The sequence below is a fragment of the Triticum aestivum genome, chromosome 5D, assembly GCF_018294505.1.
Source record: "Triticum aestivum cultivar Chinese Spring chromosome 5D, IWGSC CS RefSeq v2.1, whole genome shotgun sequence".
Taxonomy (NCBI): Eukaryota; Viridiplantae; Streptophyta; class Magnoliopsida; order Poales; family Poaceae; genus Triticum; species Triticum aestivum.
The window spans coordinates 520,088,218-520,107,641 of NC_057808.1; the positions used below are offsets into that span (position 1 = coordinate 520,088,218).

Here is a 19,424-nt window from a genome sequence, read left to right on the forward strand (position 1 = left end):
AGGTTGTTCTTCCACTGGGTGTATATTACCCATTTGATGATTATCAATGCTAGGTTGGTTTACATTTACTGGTTCAGAGAGTTTCTTTCTCTGTTTCCTTTGTTGCTTGTGAGGAGCTGAATCCTGTTCCGTGGCCGTACTTCTCCCCCTTTTCCTTTGAACAGGGGGTTGAGTAGTTTTTGTTGGTACCTCCACTCTTTCGGGCGCGTTTTTAGCAGGATTGTAGGATTTGGTAACACCTTTATAGTTAGTAAATGAATCTGGCGGGTTATTTGCAATGTGTTGCAAATTAATTATTTTCCGAACTTGAAGTTCAGTTTCTTGAGTACGTGGATCAGAGGAGGAAATGCCTTGGGCATTCCAATCGATTTCCGGGCATTCTTTTTGGTACTTGATGTCTCCCCCTAATGCCGGGAAATGGTCCTCATTGAAGATGCAGTCAGCGTGACGGGCTGTGAACAGATCCCCCGTGAGGGGTTCAAGGTACTTGATTATTGACGGTGATTTGTACCCCACATAGATCCCCAATTTTCTGTGTGGGCCCATGGATGTACGCTGCGGTGGTGAGATTGGCACATATGTGGCGCATCCGAATTTACGCAGATGGGAAATATTTGGTAGGTTTCCACGTACTAATTGCAGAGGGGAAGTGCTGTGATATGCAGTTGGTCGCAATTGGATTAAGTCAGCAGCGTGTAAAACTGCGTGACCCCAACAAGAAGTTGGTAAATTGCAATTCATTAGTAAGGGTCGTGCAATGAGCTTAATTCTCTTAATTAGAGATTTGGCCAATCCATTTTGAGTGTGGACATATGGGACAGAGTGCTGAACTTCAATGCCTAATGCCATGCAATAATCATTGAAAGCATGTGAAGAGAATTCAACAGCGTTGTCCATTCGAATTGATTTAATTCGATTCTCAGGATAATGAGCTTGCAATTTTATAACTTGTCTCATTATTTTGGCAAATGCATGGTTTCGTGTAGATAGTAAACACACGTGAGACCATCGTGTAGATGCATCTATTAGAAGCATGAAATACCTAAAAGGTCCAGACAATGGTTGGATCGGACCACAAATACCACCTTGAATTCGTTCAAGGAATTGTAGTGGTTCTGCTTGAATTTTAAGATATGAGGGTCTTAAAATGAGTTTCCCAGTAGCACATGCAGTGCACATAAAATCTGAAGATTGTGGGAATTTAGCTTCATTTAAGTCATGACCATTGGAATTGCAGATAATTTTCCTCTTCATCCCTATACCAGGATGACCAAGGCGATCATGCCAAGTTTGGAATGCATTTACATTCTGAAAAATTACCTTATACGCAACGTGCTCTACGGGTTTTATGTACGTGTAGTACAATCCTGATGATAAAGAGGGAATTTTCTCAAATATATGTTTGCCATATCCGTTGTCTTTGGTAAAGAGGAGATATTCCTCTTTGTTATCTTCATAAGTTTCAATGTGGAAACCATTTTTGCGGATATCTCTATAACCTATGAGGGTACGGGTTGAATCGGGATACAATAAAGCATCCTCAATTACAATTTGTGTACCCATAGGGAGGGTAAATATGGCACGTCCTTTGCCAACAATTACCGCATCCCGTCCAGCGATTGTTAAAATATCTCCATTCAATTTTGTAAGAGTTTGGAAATACTTTATTTCCCTAAGTATAGTGTTTGTGGTGCCACTGTCCACAAGGCACATTTCCCCCTCCATTGGATTGATTCCCGTAGAAATCTATATATTAAAAATGTGGAATTTTCAGTTTAATGAAAAACACTTTATTGAATATATAGAATACATACAAATTTTATTGATATCAAAGTGCTGATACAATATATATTGTGTTTTTACAATATAGAATGATGATAATAACAATAATAATATGTTTTTATTACAACAATCTGATGGATGTAAACAAATAAAATATCTAAATGGAGTCAATTGACTAGTCAAAGTCCCCGAACATGTCGGCGGCGTATTCGGTCATCATATTCTCCGTGTCCATGGAGTCCTGCGATATATGGAATTCCTTGTTGTTACTTGGTGCTCCTCGAACATCTTGCGAACAACCAGCTTCCTTGTTGTTATCAGGTTGAAGATTGAAGTGAGCTTCATATCTTGCTCCTTGGGTAGGTCTGTTACGTCTCACGGATTGCAGGTAGAGGTTTACCAGATGTCTTGGGGTGCGGCATTTTTTGGTGACATGCTTGTAGCATCCACATTTCTGGCAAAGTTTAGTTTTATCAAACTTATTCTTTGTTATGCCCTTCCCCTTGTCTGAATTTTGTGGCTTGTTCTTCTTGTTGTGGTTGCTCTTGCCCTTGAAGTTCTTGTTTTGGCCTTTGAAAGAACCATTGAACTTGGTATTTTTCTGAAAATTTGCATGTACTTCAGGCAGAGGAGCGGCCCCAACTGGGCGTTGATTACTATTCTTTAGCAGAAGTTCATCGTGTTTCTCAGCCTGGAGGAGCACATGTATAAGTTCAGAGTAAACTGTATAATTGCGGGCACGATATTGTTGCTGTAGGATCCTGTCAGCTGGGAGCATAGTGGATAGAGTCTTTTCTATCTTATCTGCTTCTGTAGGCTCCTTCTCGCAAAACCGCAACTTTGAACAAATTTTATGAACCTCATGATTATAAGCTCCGATCGATTTGAAATCTTGGAGTCTTAAATGGGTCCACTCATGACTAGCTTCAGGAAGTATAACTGCCTTTTGCTGTTCATATCTAGTCTTAAGTGATTGCCACATATTGCTTGGAGATTCCTCCATCAAATATTCAGATTTCAGATCTGGATGGATATGGTGCCTTATTATGTATAAAGCAGCATATTGTTGTTGTTCGTTAATTGTGCAATTCCCTCTTGGGGAGGGTCTGCAGGAGGTATGAGTGCAGCTGCAATTCCACGAGATGAAAGACTGATTTTAACATCCATAGCCCATGTAGGATAGTTGTGTCCGTCGAGCGCAAGCTCTTCAAATTCTTTGACGGTCATTTTGTCCTACAAGATTGAGAACCAGATATTCGATCAATTTACTTGTATGTAAATTAAAATCATCATGGTCATGTTGTAATAAATTTTGCAATTGTTGTGAATTCAAGTAAAGACTTGAACTTTGTTTAGATTATATAATATTTGCATATTAATTCTATTCGAATTAAGTCTATTTTGTGCTACATAGGCATTTTTTGGACTTAATTGATGGCGAATTAATATTTGAGTTGCAAAATAAATGATTTTCAATTGCAAAATAATATTATTGTACCATTTGTACATGTTATAGGGATTGCAAATTGCAAACACATTGAACATATAATGATTTATAGAAATAATATGGTCTAAACATCAATACACAATTTAATTGAGTACAATATATAATCACATCGAGATACAAGGTCTAAAACATGACAAGTACTTAATTACAGCACTAGTAGTTGAACCTATCTGCGAATTCCCAAATTTACGGGGCTAAAACATGACAAGCACTAAATTAGTACTAGTAGTTGGACTAATGCACGAAATCCCGATAATATAAGGATTTTCTGCAATCTAGCCTATAACCCGTTGGTTTTTTTCTGGTCGTTGCAACATGGGCCACAGCCCACGAGGCCTTTCGGCCCAGGCCCATGGTGGCGCCGCTGATGGAGACATCGAGCGGATAAGGGGGACTGGGAGGTGGGGCGGTTGGGGTCAATTCCCCCCATTCCGCCGGCCGCCGCCGATGGCGCCCAGCGTCGGCGATCTTCAGGAGGAGGACGCCCCCCCCCCCCCCCGCAGCGTAGCCGGGGAGGTGGAGGCCTGCAGGGGCCCAGGAGCCGGAGCGGAGGCCGGGGCGGTGCTGCTCCAGTGCCGCCGCGAAACGGCGAAGGATCCGGCGAGCCACCGGTGGAGGCGTTCGCGGGCTTGCCGGGGGTAGAGGCGGCGGAGATGATGGGGCCTTGGAAGACGATGCCGCTTCCTCGATCTTCACGCCGGTGGCAGTGTTGAGGTCGGGGATGGTGGCACCGGGTTCGTCGGTCTCCGCCGGCGTGGTTGGCTCCGGCTTCACAACGGAGTTGAGCCACTGCTCCTCCTCTTTGTTCGGCGTCACCTCCCACTACATCATGGCGGGCACAAGGCCATAGCCTGGAGGGGCGAAGTGCTCCTCGTCTTCGTCGGCGGGCGTCAGCGTTGGGAGGTCCGGGTAGGCGAGCGGCTCATCGATGACCTCCGGTTCCGGTGGTGGAGTGGCCGGCGGTGGAGGGCACGGCCCGTACCCGTGCACGGGGCAGAAATCGCGGGCAGGGCAAGGGCCGTATCCGTGCACCGGACAGAAGGCCACGCCTGCGTCCATGCCATTGCCGAAGAAGATCCCCGGCGGTGGCGGGGCCTGGGCGGCGTCGAAGAACTCCTCCTCGCCCAGGAACGGGGCTGCAGCCTCGGCGGGAGCCCAGTCCATTGGCGGAGCGACGAAGGCCGGCATTGGGGGTGCCTGGTAGGCATGGTGGACGGCGGCAGATGGGTTGCTTGGTCCTGCCTGCTCTGCGGCGGTGGGGCCAGGGTGATCCCGACGACCACGGCGACCACGGCGGCCGTTGCCTGGGCCCCAATGGCGAGGAACACCAGCACTGTGGCGTCTGGCAGATTGACGGATCTCCCGTCCAATGAATCGAACAAGGGCAGAGGCGATTCTATGCAGGTTCATCCCTGCCATCTCACCTTCTCATCTCTTCTTGTTCGTGCTCTGTTGGTCGAGGCTAGCGTTGCGGATAACGTGTAAAGATTTGATGAAAACTTGTGTTTTATTGATTCTGGGCAAAGCCCTATTTATACAAGGATTTGGGGCACCTCCGGAGAGGCGTCCGTTTACAATAGGCGCCTGTGGCGCGAGAAGATGCCCGTACGGACGTTCCGTACGACGTTTTGGACACACGTGACGACTCTTAACGCTAATGACGTCGCTTTATTCTTAACAAACACAACGTGCTTTGATAAAGAAAATCCTGATGAGTTGACTGCTGTTGTTTCCAATCTCTACTATTTTCGAAAATATTGGAGCATACTGCAGAAAAGCCAAGGCAGAAGAGAAACCGAGGCTGGAATGTTGAAGGCCGAGGTTTTGCGCGAGGCGTTTGCCCGAGTTCATGGGTGGAATTTTTTGGTTAGGAGGATATGCAGCTAATTCTACTCTAGCTTGCTCCTGAGTGCAACGTTCTATCTGTGGAACTTGGAGTATTTTCACTGGTATGTAATTTATGGAGCTCATGTTTCGTCATGCTTGTTCTGGCTGCGTGCTGTTGGTTCCGGTAGTTGCATGTATACTTACGGGTTTAGCTACATGTGTCCTTTTGCTTGTCATACTTTATAGAACGGTGGCCTTTTTATAATGAAAATCAACGGGAGTCTCGTTGTTTCATCTTTTTGTCAGTTAAACCATTAATGTACGAGTCGTACGTCATAGAAGTTATACGTTTAAAACTTTATTCTAATATGTATTCAACACTACAATTTGTGACACATAATTCACATCGTCTGTCAAATTCGAAGCACAAAAGCGAACCAACCTGTGGTTGGATGGTTAGAGGGACCGTGGTATCCTCAGCCCATCAGGGTTCAAGTACTGGGGCTCGCATTTATTTATGAATTTATTTCAGGATTTCCGGCGATGCGCATTCAGTGGGAGGAGACGTTCCCGTCGATGACGAGGTGCCTACGATGACTTCGTAAATTTCAAGATGATATGCCGGCTCAGTCTTTCGGAGGTGCTCATAGAAGTAGGTCGTGTGTGCGCGTTTATAGGGGTGAGTGTATGCACGTGTATATGAGCGTTTGCGTTTGTACTGTGTTAAAAAAAATTCGAAGCACAAAATTAGTGTCGTTGTTATTTTCGTAGTAGTGGACGTCGACCATACGCATTTAAATAATGCTGTCGTCATTTCCGAGTTGGAGAAAAAACCAGTGCGGAAGATGAGCCATCATTCCCGAGTTCGAAAACAAACAAACGAAAAAAAGATGATTAGTCATTCTCCGGGAAACGAACAAGCAAAAAAAGCCATGGCGAAGTCAACATCGAAGGGTGGGCCTTGGTGTGGCGGCAACGCCTGCCTGTGATCTGATCTGCCGTGAGCGGCCGTGCGACACGGCTGCGCCTCCCACTGTTTGTGCTCTCACCGACCATATCAATCTCCGTGGCCGTCACAGATCGGTAACCTCGCTGGACGGTCGGTCGGCCGCCTGATGATCGTGCCACGCGAACACATGCACAGGGGCCCTCGACCTTTCCCATATTGGTGGACACCTCACCGCAGGATCCAGCTCGACTGCTCGAGACAGAGAGCAGTGTGATTCGAAGGCCTGATGTCTGATAAACGCAGAGACGGAGGACTGATTTGCTAACACGCACTAGCAGGAGCTCACGTGAGGCCACGTGTAGCGTATTAACTTAATTACTCTTCCTTAGTCAACAACACATACTGTATTTAGGGCATCGCATCTCACAGCGCACACTCCACCAGCAAGAGCATTATTCAGTGGAAGCTCTCACGCTCTGCTTCTGCCTCCCCACGACGCCCCGCCCCGCCCGTCCCGTCCCGGCAACGAAGCCGGAGCTCCACTCCCGAGACGATGTCGGCCGCCGCCGGCGGCAGCTCCTCCTCCTCCACATCAGCGCCGCGGTACGTGTGTGCTCACCTCCTCCTTCCTCTTCCTCCCTTTCCCCCGGTCGCTGCCGGTTTCGCCATGATCTGTCGCGGCAGGGGCTCGATCCTGACCGGATCGAACCCAAGTAGCGCTGCTTTAGATGTCTGATGGCCCTGCAATGGCGTGGCTCGCGTTACGCGAGAGGTCCTTGCAGTTTGCTGGCCGCGTCGCTCCTCTGCTCTGCTCTGCTCTCCTCTGCTCCAGGGCTGAGAAGCACGCGTTTACTGCAGTGTCTGCGTCTTTTTCTTCAGGAGTTCAGGTTGCATGTTGCAGGAGGCAGGGTAAGGTTTCTGCAGTAGATTCGAAAAATTGATGCTGCATGTTGCATAAGGGATGACGCGCGCCTTGATGCTCCGTCGGAAAGCTAGAGCAAGAAATGAAATGCGGATGCTCTGTGTTTCCTGTGTTGTTTTTCACAGTGTGGAGCAGAAACATTAAGCTTCAAGTTTGTTAGTACAAGTGATGGTGATGGGTTACATTACAATGGGGGCTCATGTGGATAATACCGGGGCCATGGTTGTTTAATGCATACCAGGACTAAGATTTTGAACAGAATTACTAATTCATGCTACTGAATTCCATCATTATTACTATGTTTGCTTGCTGTAAATTTGACTGCTTTGCTTTTCTGGATCAAAGGTTGGAAGGGAAGGTTGCGCTGGTTACCGGCGGCGCCTCCGGTATCGGCGAAGCCATCGTCCGCCTCTTCAGACAGCACGGCGCCAAGGTTTGCATAGCAGATGTCCAGGATGAAGCCGGTCAGCAGCTCCGCGACTCCCTCGGAGGCGACCCCGATGTCCTGTTCGTCCACTGCGACGTCACAGTCGAGGAAGACATAAGCCGGGCCGTCGATGCAACAGCCGAGAAGTTTGGCACCCTCGACATCATGGTCAACAATGCCGGCATTACGGGCGACAAGGTCACCGATATCCGGAACCTCGACTTTGCTGATGTCAAGAAGGTGTTCGACATCAACGTGCACGGCATGCTGCTGGGCATGAAGCACGCGGCGCGCGTCATGATCCCGAGCAAGAAGGGGTCTATTGTCTCGTTGGCGAGCGTTGCCAGTGTCATCGGAGGGATGGGGCCTCACGCATACACCGCGTCGAAGCACGCAGTGGTGGGTCTCACCAAGAGTGTGGCATTGGAGCTGGGGAGGCATGGCATACGGGTGAACTGCGTGTCGCCGTACGCCGTGCCCACAGCGCTCTCCATGCCGCATTTGCCCCAGGGGGAGCAAAAGGGTGATGCAGTGAGAGACTTCCTGGCCTTTGTTGGCAGTGAGGCAAACCTGAAAGGTGTTGATCTGCTGCCGAAGGATGTCGCCGAGGCGGTGCTCTACCTGGCAAGCGACGAAGCGAGGTACATCAGCGCGCTCAACCTCGTGGTCGACGGTGGATTTACATCTGTGAATGGCAACCTGAAGGCGTTTGAGGACTAGTTGAAGTCTTTAGCTGCATTTGTTACTTGGTATCTGAAAGCATTTGAGTACCATTTCTGATTTGCCTGTGTTAGCATGTCAATAAGGTGGGTGATCATGTGTAAAATTGGATAATTGTTCTATATTAGTGCTTAAGGACAGTGCTGATTATTATTGATATTACTCTGTTGAACCTGTGAGATGTGACAGGACCTTGTGTAACATTCAGTTAAGAGTTTCATAAAGACTTCTGTGGCAGTATATCTGCGAAATAGAAACCAGTTAACTTCGAAAATTTGAGTTGGAAGCCCTGTTAGTTCATATATGATTTTCTCAGAATTTTTGTGCATGTATATGATAACTGAATATGTGTACAGAAATGGATTTCCAGAGTTGTTATAATGTGTGTTTAGTTCAGAAGAATCTTGACCAGGTAGAGCCTGTGGTACAACAAACACTGAATTCCATTTATGTCGACGCCAAGAAAGGCTTCTATCAATGTATCATCAGTACCAATCATCTACTTCACACAACAGATATGCTGCTGTCAGCAGTGCTCTCTAAATAGACACTGCAATTATCATATACGTACATCATTGTTGCTGCACCAAACCATTAAGAATTATTTAAAATCTAGCTTAGCATCTTCGTTATCGTCAACAGAGGGTTGAGGCGGAGTTACAAAATCTGTATGAGAAACCGAGGGATTGTCCGAGTCAGCCACATCTTTGTTATCTTCAGAGCTGTCAGAAGCAGCTGAGATGGCGTCACCCGATTCTGAATGTGTTCTGTCCACATATGCTTGAGGTAAGGAGCTCTCGGCCACGTCAGCATCGCCGTTATGCCGAGCAATCAGATCTTCTCTTCTGACAAAATTAAGTAGAATCCCGTTGGTAGTCCTCCCAGGTTGCAGCAGATCTCCTTCAGACACAGCGATGCTTACGTTGCTAGTACTGTTGCATGACTCTGTTTCAGAAACCTCTGTGCATCTATCTGGGCCGTCTGGTGTAGTAGCTCTGGAAATGTTGGTTGGATATGGATCTCTAGGAAATGTGGGTCCTGTGAAAATACCTGCATTGCCACCCTCTATTGTATGAACCCCATCAAACTCGGACTCAATCTCGAGATTCTGGATAAAGTTGATGAACTGGTCAGCTGATGAAGTCCTCATCAGGGGCCCGCCACTCCTGGTCCATGAATTTAGGTCGATGGTCTCTGATTCGCTCTCACTTCCGTCATGTGACCTATGACGAACATGATGAGACGTGCTTGGTGCACCATCAACTCGAATAGTACCTTGGTGATTGGATGAAATGGCGGCCGCGAAGTGATCTTCTGAGAGAGATCCTGATGAATTCTCTCGACTTATGCAGCTCCATGATGGTACCCTCCTTGGTGTTTTGACTCGAACATTGTCGGTATATCCCTGGGAAGAAGCTGCTGCCCTTTCAATGCTTCTTCTTAGCCTTCGTTTGTGGTTGAGGGCTGCTATGGATTCATCCAATGCAAGTTCAATTGCACAGTTTGCTCTGATCGCAGAGATCTTCTCCCATGTGCACCTGCGACCCTGGTTGGCAGCCATTTGGAGCTCTGGATATGTCGGGTTTTGTATAATCTTCAAGTACTGCAAATTCAAAAGATGTAATATAAGGTGAGCATTTTGAATCCAAAGGACCAGCATTACCTATGCAAGCTATGAAGATATTATTAACAAAGGTACCTGAGCTACTGTTGCTGGCATAACCATGGTGACATCACCTTCCCAATCCTGAGCAAACAACTTTGCAAGTCCTCCCAGTGGGAGGCCAATTTCCAGAACTTGATTACATCGATACTTCACCTCCATCTCAGCAAGACGAGCAAGCTATACAATTTAGATCAGAATTAGAGCTGGTAACGCAACAGGTATGAATTGACATTCGGAAGGCATTGCAATGTCTAGTGTTCAGTGAAGATATGGAATCACAATAACAAAGTTGTAAGATAAATTAGGTGCAAATGTATTTGCTACAGAACATTGCTTGGATGTCCTCCATCAAATAATAATAGCAACCCATCCTACCATTAGCCAGTTATTGCATATATCTAGTAGACAGTTAGGCGGAGACCGGGGGGAAACCCTCCATTTAGAAGAAAAGAAATCTATAGTAGACAGTTAGGCATTGTGCAGCAACACGTGGGAAAATGATGAGAACTTTTTGTGTGTGGGGAAATGATGAGCTAGTATTCAAGAGCAGGAGAACAATTCTAAATTACTTGCAGCAAGAGCTAAAGTCCTGCATGCTAAGATAAACCACACACAAACCATTAACCTAACATAATTAAAGGTCAGAAACAAACCTTTCCGGCAAAGCGGCCTCCATAGGCTCTGACGATCTCCTTCATTCGGAGGAGTGGAGAGATGTGAGGATTAGTTTGGCTCACAATGAAATGATTTACATTGAACAACTCCTTCAGTTGCATCATTGGCAAATCCATCTCCAGACTTCCGTCCCTCCACCGGCGTTTGGATGCTCCAGGACCTTGTTCTGGATCTGTGGCAAAGGGAGCATGGAAGGGAACTATGTGGCCAAATCTATCCTTTGCCATCAGCTCCTGAGCTTCAAAGAGGCCCGGGAATGCACAAGAGGCAGTTACAGCACTCCAAATGACAACATGTGGTGATGTCAGGTAGTTGAGGCAGCGAGGTGGCTCATTCTTTCTAGGAGAGCAAACAGTGACCCCAAGAACACGGCCAGTTATGTCGTAAGCCTCTTGAAATGTTAAGTTACTTGTGAGATCCCTCAAAAGCCTTTGCATCTGGCTAATGTCATGAAGTGCACCATAAGTCATAACCCGTTTTGTAACAGCAAAAACTCCACCTATCCTATCAAAGAACTTTAAGATCTGTAGTGAGTCTATGAAGAAGCTCTCAATCTCAGGCCATGTCCGGGTAGCGACAATTGAGCATATAATGGAACCCACACTCGATCCTGCCACTATCCGAGGAAGAAGCTTATGCTCAACCAAAGTTTTCACTACACCTACATGGAATGACCCCAGTGAAGCACCCCCACTTAAGAGTAGCGCAGTCCTTCCAAAGGCATGTCTGGTTTCCTGAACAAAGGCAAGCTTCTCTTCCAAAAGTAATTCATCTGTATCAGATTCACACACCATTTTCAGTTGAGTCGAAACCTCGTCAATGAAATCTTTTATTAGCCTAGGCACCTGCATTACAATAGATCAACTGTGTAACCAGAATGGAAGATAGTACAGTTAATTGAACATTTGACAATGCATAATTTTCAGTTGAAACAGTAATATACCCTGTTATAGGTCTGTAACATAGAAACACTTGGCCAATTTTTTTTATAGGAACACCTATAAAATTTGAAAATGGCCTCAGCATAAATACTAAGAAATGGAAGACAGTATAGTCAATTCAGCATTTGACAGTGCATAATTTTCAGTTGAAAACAGTAATAAACCTTGTTATAGGTTTGTAGTAACATAGAAACACTCAGCCAACCTTTTTGTAGGAACCAACTATAACAATTGACAATGCCTTTGGCATATATACTAAGAATAAATCGGCATAGATACTAAGAATAAGCGAATGGATACTGGAGAATAAGAAGTGCAATGACCCAACATATATGCGTAAATTTAGATAATGGAGAAGAACCAAAAGAATGAGACAATTGATTCCTATACTTTCTAAATATAGCCATTTACCACAACCTTGGTATAGAAAAACATCTTGTAATACTAGAACAGACAAAAAAAGAATGAGAGGTGCTATTATGTCAAATACCTCCAACCTGCCTTTGTGCAGCTCAGGATTACACATGTTCCCCAAGTTCCTGACGAGATCGCCGCGCATGCAGAACACCACGTCCCGGAGCGACCCCTCCTCCCTCCGACGCCGGAGCTCGTCGAGCCTGCTCCCGATCAACTCAACGTCGTAGAAGTCCGACTCATTGACCTGGTCGGTCATTCTGTCGAGCACCTTGGCGGCGCGCACCCACTCCTCGTAGGTCCCCGCGTACCGCATCGCGCTCTTGCAGAGCTGACGCCGGCGCGCCAGCGCCAGCCGCGAGCGCGCCCCGGAGAGCTTCCTGAGGAGCAGCCCGAGGAGCACGACCGCGAGGAGGACGCCGTGGGTGTTCCTGAGGTGCAGCCAGGACGCCGCCATGGGCAGCGCGGCCCCGCGCGCACGCCAGAGCGCGGCGCTCGTCGCGGCGCGCGCCCGGGCCCGCAGGCGCCAGAGCGAGCTGAGCAGGAGCACGCGGAGCGCGGCGCCACGGCCGAGGAGCGTCGACGGGCCGATCCTGAAGGGCCCGATGCTCGCCTCCCCGGACTCCTCCATTGACGACTGAAATGAAGTCACTCGGCGACTCCGGCGAGGTCAGAAAATGGAAAACTCCAGCTCGATTTCAATCTCGAACTGAGCTCGGTAGAAAAAGCGAGCTCGGATTATCAGCAGAAGCAACCTTTGTTCGACTGTAAAAATCCCCAAATCGTGTTGACCAACCCACTCCCGGCAGCAAAGCCAAAACTGATCTTTACGCGAGATATAGTAAGCGGACAAGCCAATGAACGACGGAGCCTCGCGGCGACACGAAACCGAGGTAAAAGGATCCAATTTCGAGCGGCGCCGGCTACCGGACCAGCGATCCCGGCGACCTAAATAGGCACAGTGGTCGCACGATCCCGATCACGGCCTCGCGTCGAGGAGGAGGAAGCGTGGGGGAAAGAAGAAGCAAAGCAATAAAAACCCAATTGAAAATGGAGAAACTACTCCGCGCAAGCTTCCAACATGGGAAATCCGATCGCCTGGGGGATTATGCAGGAATATAAAATCTTCTTCGCGTGGAAGTGAAGGGGACTGGGACTGGGACTGGGCGAGGAGTGGGGCAGGCGTGGACGCAAAATCCTCCAGCTAGCTGTAGCTGCGGGATACGGGAGGCGGGGGAATGGGAGTGGGAGGAATTTTAATGGCGCTGCGACCGCGAGGAGGAGGATGACGGATCGGTCGCCGGATTTGATGATGATGGGTTCGTTGCTTTCGCGGGAAGCAGTTGGGTGGGGCAGGGGAGGACGTCGGAGGCCGCAACGAGAAGGGATCGGGAAAGTGGCCGTGACCAAATGAGTCGTGCCCGTATCGACAAAGCACAGTGGTGGCTGTGGACTACGGTAGGAGTAAACCGACAGTTGCACCTGAAAAATATCATAACCTGAAAAGGGTTTGTGGATGTTTTCTTTCCCTAATTATAAAATCATGGTCGAGCAAATGTGATTTTTAAGGACCCTCTTAACCGGCGGATGTTTGCTCGGAAGGGTCGACATTTGCGAACGTTTAGATAGCAGTTTTAGTTGTACGTGGGTTGGCAATTTCTTCATAATAGCATAGACAATTTCTTTAGAGAAAGACATTTTCCTTTTAAAATTGTCACCGTTTGATCCCGCGTTGCAACTAAAATTGCCAGGAAAATGTGTTTGCTTGCCACCCCCTTCCCAGCTAATGTTCGTCAGATAACATTATCAATTTATTAATCCCTGTATAAAAGTGTTTTCCCCAGCAATTTAACTCACTGTCTGTTAATTGCTTAACAAAAATATCCAGTTCTAACAAGCAACAAAAGAGGACAGAAAAGACAGTTGCGAGTTGAGGCACCAGTAGGAAACACGTTGCGAGCGCTCACCACGAAACACTCACTACATGATTAAAAAAAATCCCGACTAATAGCACACAACCGGTTTAAGATTTACTGGCCATGAACACAACAGACCCGAACCACCAAAAGGTGCACATCGATCAACCAACATCACTGCACGAAGCTTCGATGAATGCAGGCGCCAACGATTCTTCATGCCCCACGACTGTGTGTGTGTGTGTGTGTGTGAATTGCATTAGGTATTTCTGAAAAAGGAAGATAGATTCACATATATGTGAACCATGCCTTTGTTTCACAATGCAAGCTTTGACTCTCATGTTTCCAAATAACAAGATGGACCACATATATCACAGAAAGATAGTAGATCATTCACTAGATGGGTCTTATTGATTAGAACATATGCATATGTTGTTGAGAAGTCATTACATACTACATGAAGGTGTAAAACTCATTTTAAAATGACACATGTTTTTGTGTCGCCTTATTTTTCTCCTTTTCATGTGATGGCGACTTATCTTCACTGACTTGTGAATGTTGTGCAGCAGGTGGCTTTTCCTGATCCGTAGAGGAATGACAACTGTAGAAACATATAATTAATTATTTAGCAAGCCAAAATAGCATAAGGTAAACAATACGCTTGTATGTATACATAACTTAATTACACTAGAGCAACATTGAAATTACCCTATGCATGGCGGTGCTGGTGTAATGGGGGTGACGGGAGTTGGAGCTATATCATGGTAGTCAAGCGGGATATACTCTAAAGATTCTTTTGTGAAATCATCTGAAAAAACAAAATACGACTATTAGTCATTGTCTATGATCGAAAAATTGTTAACTATGTGAAGAACATGGAATTATATTTCTTTGACAACTTATTTTATGAAAAGGATGACAAAAATTAGTCTGAATTTTTTGCATACCTACACTAGTTCAGAATAGATCTAAACTTCTCGTGTAAGATCTATATGTACAAATTAAAGAAGGATCACCTGACTTAGATTTAAGTTGATAGGTAGCCGCTAGCGGTGCATGGGTGAAAAGAATGGCGACCAAGCAAAAAGAAACAAGGAGGCAGAAATGACCACCCATGGTTCTTTGTGAATTAAAGTTCAGATCCTTGCGAGTATGCAAGAGACGACTCTATATCCTATAGAAACCGTAACATATATAGTCACATAATAGTGTGATTTGGTACCTATCAATTGATACTATTTATTAGATCATTACTAAAGATAATTAATGACAGAAGATAAGTACTAAAGATATAAAGTTAAGATCTACCATTTATTTCTTCAAAGGGAAATATTAGGATGTACCCAAATTAATGCGAGACATTCATACTTCTCAATAGGCAAGAGGTCATCAATAACTCTATAGGGTCAAGATGGACATTACAAGCCACCCATGGTTCTTGGTGAACTGAAGTGTTTTGATACTGTACATGCCAGTATGCAAGAGATGACTCTATATCATATAGAAACTGTAGCATATATAGTCACATAATAGTGTGATTTTGGTACATATCCGTTGATGTATTACTTAATGGGTCATTACTAAAGATAATTGATGAAGGAATATAGGAAGTTAAGACCTACCATTTATTTCTTCCAATGGAAATCTTAGGATGTACCCAAATCAATGTCAGACCTTCATACTTCTCAATAGGCAAGAGGTCATAAATGACTCTATAGGGCCAGTATGGACATTACAAGCTATCTGAACATTGAAACAAACAATAGTCATTGAAGCACAACTATTTTTATTGTACCACATGTACAACGCCCATCTTATTTTTTTGCTAGAAATTTCCATTTAATATATGTGGATTTTCATTTTTGTTTCGCTAACAAGTATGCATTGGTTGTCCAACCCTTGTCCACTATCATATAATAAAACACTAGCTAAATACTGGTGCATTTCTACATAATGATAAAAAAAAAATCTATAGACACCAAGTGGAGGTACTTCTATTACATTGGTGCAGAGACGTGCTATACAAACGGTTTTCCCCCTTTCCATGACGGAGTTTTAAACCGTCGCGTTGGCTGTGTGTGCATAGGGGTGGGGGGGGGGGGTCCTTCGCACACGACCCCGAAACCGCCGCGATAGGTCCTCCGGTCACACACGCGGGGCAAAATGAGCTCGTTTGCGATTGGGCAAGGCATCGAAGACAATTATACATGCCCAATCATTTCCATTCGTATGTATATCCCACACAGTGAATCCCAAAAAAACATTTCTGTTCACATGTATATATCACACACAATTTTTTTATGTGGAAACGTTTGTGCAAGGTGGCCTAACACAAACAATTGTCTGGCATAAGTCGTGTGTGATTGTTCATTAATCCAACACGCCTACTTTCCAGAAACCATGTGTGTTGTTTGAGTTCATCGCCCATGATGTTGTCTGAGAAACCGTCTGCAACAGAAACCGTCTGCAATTGATAATCCATTTAGTAATCAAATTGACCTTTCTTATAAAACACACAATATATTTTATATCCATATTACGGCAACCATGATTTCATAATTGAATTAAATCAGATAGCTTCAGCACTTAGTTACACCATGTAGGCATATAGCTAGCTACGCCATTACACAACAACACCAAGTTTCACATGCAACATCGATAACCTTTGGAAAGTAGCATCATACACGATAAATAGACAGATAAATCACATCTGGGAAACTGCAGAAGCGGAAGGCAAATATTGTGCCTTCAGTGATGTTGAATGTCCTTGCAACTTTAGGCGAGTGGCTATGGATAATTGCCCCCCCAACCGTCGTCCTCTTGAGGAAGACTTCAATATTGTACCGTGAGTGTTGAATGAATACCTTCCTCGCCTCTTGACCATGCAGGTGGTTTGAGAGGTAATCATGAGTGAACTGTTTTGGAAAGGACTGAAAACAAAGATATGCATAAATAGCTGTTCTAAATTTTGAAATTGCACAAGGGAAAAAACAAGGTAAAATAGTTAATACCATGCTATAGTTGGCTGATGTCTTCTTCATTATGCAAACAAAGATCTTACTGTCATTCGTCGCAAGTTTCTTTATCCTGACAATCTTTCTAAGTTTCTTGACTTGACTGATATTCATGGACATCTCATTTCCCCATATGCAAAATGGGTCGAACAGTGGGTCTAAACCTCTGACAGCAGAACCTACATGTGCAAGACCAGCACTACAAAAAAAATACACTTCCGTGATGATACGTGTTTGTCACAGTAGGTCACGTTTTTTGTCATGCATGTACATCCATGTATGACATAATCAAGATAGTCATACCTGTGCTGTCGTAGAAGTGTTCCATGACATTACCGAAATTATCATCACGGAAGTGTCCACTTCCATGACGATAAATCGCGCGTCATAGAAGTGCTTTCGTCAAGGGTGACCGACACGTGGCATCCACCGTAACGGCTTGCCGTTAAGCTATCGGGTCCGGTTTTGGATCCGATAACCCGTTAACAGCCCCGACTAATGGGGATTTTCCACGTGTAAAATCATCATTGGCTGGAGGAAACACGTGTCGGCTCACCGTTGGGACAGATGTCATCCACTCATTGGACCGAAGGCGCCTATGATACGTCGACACGTGGCACAGCCCAATAGAGGCCCATTCCTGTGAAAAGGCCGGCCCGTTTGACTTGGTCAAAAGGTGGCGGGCCGGCCCACGGAAAGCCTGTTAACGGCCTGTTCGCATATAGCCCATTTACAGCCCGCTAACCCAGGGCCCGTTATGACATATTCGAATTAGGCCCAGTAGCGTCATCTGGGCCGTGCAATATGATTCCAGCCCGTTTTAACTTCCGGCCCATGTATAGCCCATGAAGTCTGTCGGCCCATATGAGGCCCTTTGTAACTCTTGGCCCATTAACGGCCCGTGGTGAAACTATTCCATAATGAACAGTGTATCACTTTATACCCATTAACGGCCCATTATTCCATTGGGCCGTTTCTAGCCCATGTTATCTTTCGGCCTTCTCAGGGCCCATTTATTCTTGGGCTCATTTCCAGCATTCGTTTACTTACGGCCCGTTACTGTCATTTTCTGCTTGTGGGCCAAATTCAGCCCGTGGTTACAGTTGGCCCGTTTGTGGCCCGTTAATACGTTGGGCCGTTTTCATAGCGTCATCAAATACGGCCGATTAACGACGGCCCGTTATGGTCGGCCCATGAACGGACAATTCCAACTCTAGCCCATTTACGGCCATAATGCGGTCTGTTATTGGCCCATGTTTGGCCAATCGATCATACGGCCCGTAGAAGGCCCATTGATGATACGGCCCATAGAAGGCCCATTGTGTCTACGGCGCGTAGAAGGCCCATTGTTTCTACGCCCCGTAGAAGGCCCATTGGTTCTACGGCCCGTAGAAGGCCCAGTGTTTCTACAGCCTGTAGAAGGCCCATGGTAACTACAGTAAATATGTAGCCCATGGTTATTGTGGCCTAGTTTTAAAAAATAGGTTATTGCGGCCACTAGCAAACCGCGGAAAAAGAACTGCACTGACTACAAGCAAACAAATAAACAAGACAACAAGTAAATAAATAAGCAAGCAACTTACGCTAGGCTATCACGGCTATTACACATATTACATCCACTGGGCATCAAAGTTCGCCACCAGTGCAAATATAGGGAACCAACAAGGAAATAAATAAGCAAGCAACTTACGCTAGGCTATCGCGGCTATTACCCATATTACATCCACTGGGCATCAAAGTTCGCCACCAGTGCAAATATAGGGAACAAAGCAGCATATCATATACACTGGTTGTCAAAGTTGGCGACCAGTGCAAATAAACGCCACAGCAAAACAAGTCCAGAACCGAAACCACTTCAGAAGAGTTCAAGAAACAATATCCTGGGTACCCATAATGCTGGCAAGATGCTTAGCAAGCTTATTAACTTTCTCTTGTTTGGCGCTTAAATCCTCCAGCACTTGCTGTTGCACCAGAAAGTATGCATCTGAATTCTGCAGGGACTTCCTCAGTCCTTCGGCTTCCTGTCGCATAACATCTGATCGATGTCTTTCAACTTGAAGTTGAGACTCAAGAAGCCGAACTGATTCGGGCAGTGAGTTCGAAGAGCTGGTGCCAGCAGTAGTAGCCAGTAACTCGAACACTACATCAAGATAGGACTTTGGGGTTGTCTCAGTGTCTTCAATATAGTTTTTATCAGCTTTCTTGGAGACCAACAGGGATGTCTCAGTATCTTGATCCTTATCTGCATTACTTCCTTTACCATTGCATAATGGGGTACTCTTCTCCAATATTTTATCCGCGTTCTAAAAGAGAAACAAACAAACACATCACAGGTTTACAATGTAGTATATGAAACTCATTTTGGTAAACCAGTTCAGTAGTAAGGTGGACAGAATAACAACATGAAACAAACATATATCTATGTAGTATGGTCACTGTATGGTCTATATCATTCTAGTTTATGTTGCCAAATCAAGATATACAGTTCGAATCATATCTATTTAAGACAAAGCAGCATAGACAAAATATAAGTGTGAGAAACTACACAACAATAACAACACTTGTAATGTGCATGGCATGAGAACATAACCGTTTATTCAATTGAAACTGAAATCAACATAGAGCAAGTTACAACAGCAAACACGTTAAAGAAACATGTTTAAA

The 19,424-nt window shown here is 45.5% G+C and overlaps 3 protein-coding genes across 3 annotated transcripts; 1 reads left to right on the plus strand and 2 right to left on the minus strand.

Moving 5' to 3' along the window:
• Window positions 1-6,464: 6,464 nt before the first annotated feature.
• LOC123123404 (zerumbone synthase) lies at window positions 6,465-8,408 on the plus strand. Its single transcript, XM_044543908.1, has 2 exons — window positions 6,465-6,668; window positions 7,333-8,408. The coding sequence occupies exons 1-2, from the start codon at window positions 6,619-6,621 to the stop codon at window positions 8,132-8,134; spliced, it is 852 nt and encodes a 283-aa protein (XP_044399843.1). The 5' UTR covers window positions 6,465-6,618; the 3' UTR covers window positions 8,135-8,408.
• A 146-nt stretch (window positions 8,409-8,554) lies between these two features.
• LOC123123403 (triacylglycerol lipase SDP1) lies at window positions 8,555-13,221 on the minus strand. The gene is made up of 4 exons (XM_044543907.1): window positions 11,907-13,221; window positions 10,454-11,320; window positions 9,834-9,977; window positions 8,555-9,737 (listed from the first exon to the last, which is right to left on the minus strand). The coding sequence occupies exons 1-4, from the start codon at window positions 12,459-12,461 to the stop codon at window positions 8,736-8,738; spliced, it is 2,568 nt and encodes an 855-aa protein (XP_044399842.1). The 5' UTR covers window positions 12,462-13,221; the 3' UTR covers window positions 8,555-8,735.
• An 835-nt stretch (window positions 13,222-14,056) lies between these two features.
• LOC123125926 (uncharacterized) lies at window positions 14,057-14,906 on the minus strand. Its single transcript, XM_044546364.1, has 3 exons — window positions 14,763-14,906; window positions 14,455-14,554; window positions 14,057-14,347 (listed from the first exon to the last, which is right to left on the minus strand). The coding sequence occupies exons 1-3, from the start codon at window positions 14,860-14,862 to the stop codon at window positions 14,224-14,226; spliced, it is 324 nt and encodes a 107-aa protein (XP_044402299.1). The 5' UTR covers window positions 14,863-14,906; the 3' UTR covers window positions 14,057-14,223.
• Between the last annotated feature and the right edge of the window lie 4,518 nt (window positions 14,907-19,424).

Coding starts and splice junctions, on each gene's coding strand:
- LOC123123403 (XM_044543907.1), bottom strand. CDS start 12,461: ATGGAGGAGTCCGGGGAGGCGAGCATCGGGCCCTTCAGGATCGGCCCG. Junction 11,321..11,906: donor TGCACAAAGGCAGGTTGGAG/GTATTTGACATA, acceptor ATTGTAATGCAG/GTGCCTAGGCTAATAAAAGA. Junction 9,978..10,453: donor GAGGCCGCTTTGCCGGAAAG/GTTTGTTTCTGA, acceptor TAAATTGTATAG/CTTGCTCGTCTTGCTGAGAT.
- LOC123125926 (XM_044546364.1), bottom strand. CDS start 14,862: ATGGGTGGTCATTTCTGCCTCCTTGTTTCTTTTTGCTTGGTCGCCATT. Junction 14,555..14,762: donor TCAACTTAAATCTAAGTCAG/GTGATCCTTCTT, acceptor TTGTTTTTTCAG/ATGATTTCACAAAAGAATCT. Junction 14,348..14,454: donor CCAGCACCGCCATGCATAGG/GTAATTTCAATG, acceptor ATGTTTCTACAG/TTGTCATTCCTCTACGGATC.
- LOC123123404 (XM_044543908.1), top strand. CDS start 6,619: ATGTCGGCCGCCGCCGGCGGCAGCTCCTCCTCCTCCACATCAGCGCCG. Junction 6,669..7,332: donor TCCTCCACATCAGCGCCGCG/GTACGTGTGTGC, acceptor TCTGGATCAAAG/GTTGGAAGGGAAGGTTGCGC.